At 47.0% G+C, this 9,732-nt stretch overlaps 1 protein-coding gene across 1 annotated transcript in view; it reads right to left on the minus strand.

Moving 5' to 3' along the window:
- Window positions 1-8,555, minus strand: part of PDZRN3 (PDZ domain containing ring finger 3) — a 146,839-nt gene extending 138,284 nt beyond the window's left edge. Inside the window, exons 1-3 of the mRNA XM_049826967.1 lie at window positions 7,839-8,555; window positions 1,446-1,532; window positions 196-303 (exon numbers count right to left, since the gene is read on the minus strand). Of these exons, the coding sequence (XP_049682924.1) occupies window positions 196-303; window positions 1,446-1,532; window positions 7,839-8,555 (912 nt within the window). The remainder of the gene's footprint in view (window positions 1-195; window positions 304-1,445; window positions 1,533-7,838) is intronic.
- Window positions 8,556-9,732: the final 1,177 nt, after the last annotated feature.

The following is a 9,732-nucleotide window of genomic DNA, read 5'->3' on the forward strand; positions in this document are numbered from 1 at the left end:
GTTTCTATATTTAGGTAAGAACTGTACCTAAAGCCATGAAGGTCAGCACTGAATCAAGTCAAGCATATTTTAACAGACGTGTCTTCTAGACAGTGTTTACCACGGTACATTTCTCCTAAACCCACACTAAACATCATGCCATCTGAAGACCTGAGATGGAACTATTAAAAGAGACTGGACAGTGTATTCACATACCTCAATAATCCTGTCATGAATTTGTAGCCCTCCTTCCTTAGCAGCAGGCCCTGTGTCAACTATTTTTGATACAAAAATTCCTTCGCTAGATGAACCATCTTGATTGTCCTTTAAGGGCGAAAAAAAAAAATATTATTGTACCTTGAAGTAACTCTTAATTTGCCCTCTGCTAAAACTTGTCCATGTCACAACTGTGTATGTAATTTGAAAGAAATATTCTTATTGATGTCTTAATATGGAATTACTTTGGGCTAATGAGAACACCCGATACTGCCATTTTGAAAGATTAAACAACCAGGAATGGAATTCCATCAGGTACATTAGTTGCACGATAATAATTTTCCTCTGACTTAGACCAGCTCAGTAGTAATTGTCATTACAATTATTCTTAATGTAAAATCCAGTGAGACGGCAGCCTGCTTGCACATCAAACGTAAGACAACAGTGCATTTTTATTTTTAGTTGCACAGCTCTTCCTCTGGAGGCTTAAAAATAAAACCATGAAAAACAACTTATACCTAACAAGGTATTTTCATATTCCTGTGTATTGTGTCACCAGCTTCTACCAGTGCAGAACAACATCTCAGAAAATTTAAAAACTCTAACTATAAAGAAAGAATAACTTTCAAGTGAATTTACTAGGAATAAATCATGATTAATGTCAGATTTCTGAGCGGCCAAGAAGTAGTTCTGAATACTTTCTAAATTACTAGGACAAGGTATAATCCACTCCTTGATCTAATTAAAGTCATATGCAGCAGCTCCAGCCAACAAGCATCCAGAAAAAAATACATTAGCGAGTGTATGGTGCAGGAAACATCTGCTGAAATCACAGAATTCAAAAGTAGGTTGTTACATCCCTTCACCTGCACAGAGGGCTGCTTAATCTCTGGTGGAAAGGAGAGTAAATAACATTTTCTTAATGAACTGTAAAGGGCCTAAAGCTGTGGGCCCTGAACTTGTGCAACATCTTCAAAGCAGTATGGTCTGGGAAAGACGGGTTTCACCATTTTGGGAATGACACTGCACCAATATTAGTGTTGTTAGCTGCGATGATGTGCATGAATAAACACGTTGTAAGAGAAAAGACAGTGTAGTTAATAGACATCCGATACAAATCTGAATATAAGATTTGCTCTGAAAGAATCCCAAGAGAACCAAATGCTTGTCAGCAGCATTTTTCTTCTAAGTGTTGACCTACATGCTTTTCCCAACTGGAAAGGGCAAACATATTTTAACAATTAACATACCACGCATGGTCGGCCACCAATAATATTAAATCCAAGAGAGCCAGAGTCACGATGAAGGACGAGAGTCAGTGCTTTAGTTTCTTCACCCTATGAAGAACAGATAAACATATTCAAAACATTTGTGTGCATTGGTAAGTAGGATAAGATAATATTTCTATCCAGGTTTGCTGGGTTGATTTCTTATTTTCCTTCCCCCATGTAGTTTAGAGACAAACGTTTAGATCAACTTTGCAGGAGCAAAGTCAGCAGCTCCCAGCCTCCGTGCTCTAGCCACCCCACCGTTCTCCAGCAGCGCTTCTCTGTAAAACCCACCCTTTAAGATTTATGCGTATTTTTTATTGAGATCTTCAGTGAGACACTTAGCAGCAACAGAAGATATTTATATGTAATACTGGTTCCTGCAACTACTTGACCTAGTCATATGTGATGTGTTATGTAAAATATTCCATGTTTCCAGTAGTCAAATTCTTGACTTTTCCAATGCTTGAGGGTGACTGAATCTTAGGACTGCATTTTTATGTTGCTTCTCTCTAGTGCTAGCTACATGACATTGTTTCAAACAGTATCAAACATGAAGTGTTATGCAACAGAAATTCTCTGGTGAGTTTCAGAAAACAGCATTAAACAAAACTGCTACAAATTTTGCAAAAGGCCTAGGATGCTATTCATAATGCCTGCCATGAATAATTTTTTTCTTTGGAATTTTAACACTAGCAAAACAGAAGTCTTCCATCATTGAAAATCACTATGTTAATTCCCTGAAATACGAAATTCTGCAGTCCTCTGCAGAAATTCTGTTCAGTCCTCTGATTGGACAAAAAATGTAGAACAAGGATAGACTGGAGGGTCCTGTAGTATTTGGGGGACTGTGTAAACATTATCTGTTATCCTGTCCTCTTTAGCCAGCTTGTTCCTAACTACAGATACACACTCATACAAAATGTCTTTTATGACACAGTGGTGCTACTTGGGTCTATTAACTTTCATTAAGAGAAAAGTAAGTGCATGTGCTGTTAAAGACAACTAAATCCTGACAATGTACTAACTTCAATCTCAATCAAGTGGCTGTTATTTACAGCAAAACACTATAAAACTATACAACAGACAACAGCAGAACACCATAAAAAGCCATTTGAATAACAATGGGGTTTTTTTGGAAATCAGAATAGGATCGGTATGTTGTGCATCTACATATACATATATATATATATATATATGAATCTTGCTACCTCCAAGATCTTTTTCTTTGTTTTATCCAAAGGGTGAAAAAGTTATGAACACAAAAAAGTTTGAGGAAGTTATCTTACAAGTCTGGTTTTCATAACCAATTAATGACAAAAATTACAACAGTTACATTGTAATTTGCTGCAGATGTTTTTAGTTTGTCCATTTTTCTTCTAACATGTCAATTTGAAGTTGTCAATCAAATATTAATGTCTATTAAACTCATAAAAAATGTCAAAGTAATCCCGGATTACTGAATTACTCCTACAGATTTGGGGATGATAACAAAACCCAATTCCCAGCCAGTGTAAACTGGCAGAGCTCCACTGACCGCATGCTCAGAGCTCCACCACAGGGGAGCTGCACCAACATACTCCACCTGAAAATTTGGTTTACAATTTTCACGTCAGTTTGTGATCATTATCTTTCCTGCAGGCTGAATAATAAATAGACTTGGACCTGATACAGAGAAACATGAATAAACTCCGACTGGTTTTATTTGAATTTGCCTACACTTGGCATCAGTGAGAATCAGGTACCCAGAAGAGGACTGAAAAATGAAGTAAAGGCTATTTCCCTGCAAGTCTTCAGACCTAGATCTCAGAAAGGATTTCAAGGAACAAATTTCTAGTCCTGTGAGACCACTTTCACGGACTGATGGTTCAGGATTTGAAAGAAAAGGACATGCTAGCACCACTGTTTACTTCCCCTATTATGCCTTTTTAAGAAGGCAAATCAATTAGGACAATCAAGAAACAATTACGACATTGCTCTCAAGACACTTTCAGTAATTAAAATCGAATGTTTTCATTAAAGCCTCCTTACGTGGCTATGATTTGATGCTTTTATACCCAGCAGAACAAGTATTAAAGCAGGTAGGTTCGAATGAGTAAAAAACTGGGGAGGGGGGGGGGGGGGAACGCCTAATGCAGTTTTTTTGTAGGTACTCCTGAAGAACATCCATGGGGGTTTTAAAGAAACTTTCCAGCCAACTCTGACGGATTTGTACACTGTCTCTATCTTCTCCGCGGCAACAGAGTCGTGTTACAGAGCACAACCCACATGCCACTGCAGAGTGCTAATCCCACCATCTGCGCCGAACTGCCCCGGCACCAGGGAGGCAGCAGCACGTTTGCTTTAACGCTTGGTTACTTTTGCAGATTCATGTCTCAAGTCTTAACAATTTATTTAACAACCTCCTTTGCTTCATAAGGAAGCCACGATGCAAATGATTTTCCCAGGGCTCTGCCTTTCTTTTCCCCCCTAACATGTCTTGCGTTCCAGCGAAACAATCATTAAACAGTGAGGTAACTGTGGAAATGCGGTGGCCAGCATCCAGCCCTGCCCCGTCATCTGGTTCGGCAGCAGACCTGATGGTTACTGGCATGTTGTATTCCCACAGCTGAACAGAACTCTTAAACATAATTCTTGAAATTACTGTACTTCCCAGCTGAGTAATGTGGAGCTAACAGACTGCCTTTCCCTTTAGACATTGGAAGACTAATTTCTTTGGTAGTGCTGTGGCTAAGAAGGTCTGTCTTCATTACAGGAGGCACTTCAGCTCCTCGTTTACTGGCAAAAGGGCTGCCAGGACCAGCCCGGCAGATCCTGCTTGGGGACAGCCAGAGAAAAAAAAATATCATCATGTTTTAAAGGATTTCACCTGGTCTTTATAGCACTAAAACTTGTGGTACCACCTCCACAGAGGTATTAAACCAGAGGTCCTAAATACCAGATCGTAAACTGGTTCCTGCATGTCTGATACATTTACTGAAAGTCCGTCCCTGCCTTTGGTCGTCAGGACTGCAGAAGGGCTTCCACCGCGGGCTGCAGCCAGCACCGTGAACTGCTTCTGATTCTCACTTGCTCATTTCGTCCCAGAGGACTTTGACGGCTGTGTACATAAAGGAACGACCAGATCAGTTTATCAATAGGTGTGAACACTGGTATGTTTCAGCAAGGATTAAGCATTGTTTGAATAGTATGAGGTTTTTCTTTATTATTTAGACTTTGAGGTTTCAAGATTGACGTGTCTGATCAAAGGAAATACTAATTTTGAGTAAGACACACCACCTTCCCTACCACTCCCTCCTCAAGCTCGTTCACAATAAGCCTCACCTCTTCCCACCAAGGAATAAATAGTCACTCTCTGAACAAACCTTCAAATTTGTCTTTTGGAATAAGCACAGATCAGACATTGAGTAAACGCACAGTAAAACTAAAATGCTCCCTCAGTGGCAAAGAATACACATGGAAAACACAACTGGAGTCACTTAAGGCACATCTATCTGTTTAAGGGACTTATTGTAAGATATTTACAGATGAGTGTGTATATAAAATATAGGTATGGCAGTGTTATGAAACTCACTTCAGAAATGCGAGATGGAAGCACAAGAAAGCTATGTGGTTCATCCAGTATCACAAAGGAAGTCTATGCTAAGGCAAACCCAGACCTAGGTCTCCAAAGCTGCTGAAAAAGTTTGCAGCAGCCAAAAGACCACAAATTTGGGCCTTTCATGAATGGCGTAATGTCCAACATCATATTTCCCCTTTAACTAAGCATTTAAACAGAACTGTACACAGGCATTTCTTCTGTTTTGACTTAGAGGGCATATCATCTGATTTATTCCAGATTGGTTCTACATCTGTAGCAACAAGAAACCATCAAGCAGGGAAGTCAGAAGATCCTTTTTCTTCATCTCCTGAGGAGCCAGAACATCCTACAGTAAGTTTTGCAATGTGCACCACAAGATGCACCACATCTAACCTATGAACCCAGATTGTTAGTGCTAGGCCTGCTTGTGTTTTAACATAGACTGAACAATTACGTCTTATAACAAAATACATGAAATATGAATAATGATCATAATTAAATAATGATAGCAAAGGCGCTGCATGCTTTGAATACGCAATTGCTTCTGAAATTGAAATCAGTTATTCCACATTATCATACACGTAATCCATGTTTTCAGGGACCTAATCCTTAGGCAAGCATGTACGCCCTGCTGAGTGTCACGATCTGCATTGCACGCTGCACAGTCTATGCTTGCCTCTCTGAGAAAATAACCCCAGAGTAAAAACTTGGAAGCGTGCCACAGCCCCAAATTGGTAAAGCATCCCCTGCGCTAGGTGATTACCATGGGTCTTTTAAAAAACCCTCTAGTGCACAAAGATGCAAGTTTCCCGATTGTGCTTCTTTGGGAGCTGGGCAGACTAAAGCTGTTAGTACTGGAAAGCTGCCCAAAATGCTGTGAAAGACATGTAATTGATTGACCGCTAGACCACAAGTCTGTGGTGACATGACACCTTCCAGCTTTCTTCAGATTAGGCGCTGCTTCAGAAAACTGTATAACAGCCTTTTGTAATATGGCTGAAAACAAGCACAGTCACTTTGGCCAGCTGTATCCATAAATTTGATAAAAAGTCTTGCTGGAAACTTTGTACCGTGCGCATGTACAACTATCTGAAGTAGCGCCTTTCATGCTGATAGCAGCTCACTACACTTTGCAGAGCTAAATAAAATGCAAAACCAACATTATCAACACTAGCCACAAAAAAAAAGAAGGAGGGGCAGTGTGAGAATAAAGGTGTGCTGTTAGGATCAGATCAGAGACGAGGTCGAGATTCAGCGAGATGATTTCTGACAGCAGGACTGTACGGAGGGCTTTCCTATCATCAGCAACGCGAGAGGGAGCAGAGGCAGCTGTGTGCTAAGCTGCGGGAGCAGAAAGCTCTGCAGCACGCCACTGCAAAGTACCGGGGGCTGTAGGAAAAGGAGGAGAGAGAACTGTCCTGAATCTTGACACAAATGTGAACCGCCGATTTATTTTAATAGTTTTACTAAGATTTTAACCAGCACCACACCCAGTAGTGGCACAAGTTATAAGAGTACATTTAGTATTAGAGTATTCTGGTTTGAGTTAGCAAAACATGGTGGGGTTTTTTGTCCTGGATTCCTAAAAGGGGGGAAAAAAAAAATGAAAAAAAAAATATGAGAGACTCTAACATGAGGTTACACAGCTTTTAGAACCTCAACATTACCAAAGGTGTGAATACAGATGTTTGACAGTTTTCAATAGTTTAATACTGCTGTGTCTGTGGTAGCACATTCCAGGTCAGGGGGAGGACTTTGAATGTCTTCATTTAAAAGATAATTGGCTTCTGGGGCTTCCCTCACTGGGGAGCCTCATTCCAATTAAAACTTAGGGATTGTTGTAGCTCTGGCTTTTGATTCTGGTCATTTTATAAATGGTCTGATTTTGAGGGGTGGAAGTCAAGTTAATTTTTCTCCTCCTAAATTGAGCTTTTAAAGAACCCTGTGTGACTCTGGGGGAAAAAAAACGCGAGTACAGAGCTGACGCCTCGTATGCGGACACGGATGTTACGAAGATGATGGCTTGGGATCATGAAATAGCTGGCAAGGTGTCCGAGTTGCGTAACAGTTAATCCTAAAGCCCGCATTTTGGAGGAAGCCATACTCTGGGGCGCTAGGTGAGCTAAGGGTCTGGGAAGCATTGGGTCACAACAGCCTCTTCCAATTCGCTCCGCTTTGTGTTACTCCTGGGAGTTGATTTCTGGTGGTTTAATACCATTTCCAGCCCTGGAAATTCCAATTTTTGCCGTTTCGAGGTTTCTTCGGGGAGCGAACCAAGAAAAAAAAAAAAAAAAAAGAATAATAGTAACGCCGTGACCTTGGTATTTTGATGTGCGAGTTGCCATATGGGGTCCAGATACCAACGATGGTCACAGGAGATAAAAAAAGACACCTACGCAAACCGGTACATGACGGCTCCTAAAAGCCAAAGCTCAGATATTTTCAAAGGCTCTGGGGGCCGGGCGGGCTCCGCGGGACAACCCCCGCTCACCCACAGCCCGGGGCCGGGCGGGCAGAGCCCCCTCAGGGCCGAGGGCGCCGTGGGTGGGGTGTGTGTGTGTGTGTGTGTGTGTGTGTGTGTGTGTCCCGCCCGCCGCCGCCCCTTTTTCCTCAGAAACCCGCCGAGAGATAGGCGGGAACGTCTCTCCCGCCCCGCCGAGCCCGACGCCGCTGCTGAGGGGCGCCTGAGGAGGGCGGGGGACGGGGCCGCGCCGGCTCCCTCCCTCCCTCCTTCCGTCCCTCTTCCCGCCGGCGGGGCAGCCTCTCCCCCGGCGGGCACCGCCGCGGCCGCTTACCTTGCCGGGTGAGGCGGCGCGGGCGCGGGCCAGGGCGTCGAGGCGGGCGCTGTACTGCGTGAAGCGCTTCTGGTATCGCAGCGCCGTCACCTGCAGCTCCAGCTGCGCCGCCGCCAGTCGCGACAGCAACGACTGCTCCCGCTTGCCGGCTCGCAACGCCTCTTTCTTCAGCGCCTTCTCCAGCGCCGCCGCCCTCGCCTGCAGCGCGGCTCCGTGGGCGCGGAGGGCGCGGAGGCAGCCGTGTCCGCCGGCCCGGCGCTCGCCGTGGGTGAGCATCAAGCCGCAGCCCTGCTCGCAGAGGCCGGCGGGCCGAGCCTCGCAGCGCTCCCGCATGTGAACCTCCACGTCGCGGAGGTTGAGCACCTGGCGGCAGCCGCGGTTGCGGCACTTGGCGGGGGAGAAGTCGCAGGTCTCGGCGTGCTCGCCCAGGTGTTGCAGCGGCACCACCGCCTCGCAGCCCCGCGCGTGGTTGTCGCACTTGATGTCCAGCTTGAGGATGAGGCTCTTGAGGGGCAGGACGTGGTTGAGCTCCTTGGTGGAGATGCGCTGGCAGTTGACGGGGCAGCTGCCCTGCTGCACCACCCAGGGCAGCACGCAGCCGGCGCAGAAGACGTGGCCGCAGGGGGTGGTCAGCGGGTCCTCCAGAACTTTGTTGCACAGATTGCATTTGAAGTCGGGATCCACGTCCCCGTTGAAGCGATCCAGCTCGAACCCCATCCTCCTTCCGCTTTGCCAAAAACGCGAAAAAGGTGCGTGTGTGTGTGCGAATATAAAAAAGAAAAGAAAAAAAAAAAAAAACGCCCAGCCAAAGTGAACCGAAGCGCGGAGACGCGACGGGCGAGCCACGAAATAATAATAATAATAAATAAACACCCGCCCGCTACCCCCCGCCGCCCGAGCAGGAGCTGCGGCCCCGAGCCCAGCCCGCAGCGGTGCCGGCAAACCTCCGCGGCCGCTCCGTCCCCGCCGCTCCCGGGCAGGGACCGTCCGCCCCGGCCCCGCCGCCGCCGCCGTGTCCCGCCGGTTCCCGGCCCCTCCTCGGCCGCCGCCTGCGCAGAGCGCCGCCGCGCGCGGCCCGCCCCGGCCCCGCCCACCCGGGACGCCCCGGGGGTCCCCCCCCCGTTCCCGTCCCCCCGTCCTCCCCCCCCCCCCCCCGCGGGTCCGCGGCGCGGCGAGGGACAAGGGTGCCTTTGTTTCGGGGAGAGGAGGTCCGGGGGGGTGTGGGGGGTGTGGGCGGTCTGGGTCCACCGTCCGCCTCCCCGCTCCCGCCCCGTGCGGTGGCAGGTAACCGGGGAGCCCGGGGATTGGGGCGAAGGGGAGCGGGGCGGCGGGTGAGGTGTGCCTGAAGGGGGGGGGGGGCTTCCCGGTCGGGGGGAGGCCTGGAGAGCAGGATGGACGGGCGGGAGGGGAAAGGGGACGGTGGTGGGGAAGAGGTGGGAGTGGAGGGGGGGGGGGTGGGGGGGCTGTCGTCACGTTTAACGTGCGGCCGGTGACAAACGGGACGGGCTCGGCTCGAGGGGGGACACGGCGAAGTGGGGGACTTTTGGGAAGGGAGGTGGGCTGGCTGAAATTCGGCTCCTCGGCGAGACACCCGTACGCTTACCGAGGAGGAAAAAGTGGAAAGAGAACAGCCTGCCGGCGCTGCTCCTGTCCCTGGGGAAAAGGGATCCGTTTTTCCTGCGTTTGCGTAGCCTGTTAATGTCCCGTTAATGCCACTTGGATGGAAGCGAGGGAGATCAGAAAAGGTTCCCGCTTTTGATAATCTGTTTCTGCCTGGAGATGATTTAAAAGCACTCCGGAATATGCTATAAAAAGCTAGCCAGACCACACCTGAAGTACCAGACATAGCATTAGGCAAAAACAATTTCTCGTACAAGGCAGATATACTCAAGTA

This window comes from Accipiter gentilis, chromosome 23 (genome assembly GCF_929443795.1).
Source record: "Accipiter gentilis chromosome 23, bAccGen1.1, whole genome shotgun sequence".
In the NCBI taxonomy this organism is placed as follows: Eukaryota; Metazoa; Chordata; class Aves; order Accipitriformes; family Accipitridae; genus Astur; species Astur gentilis.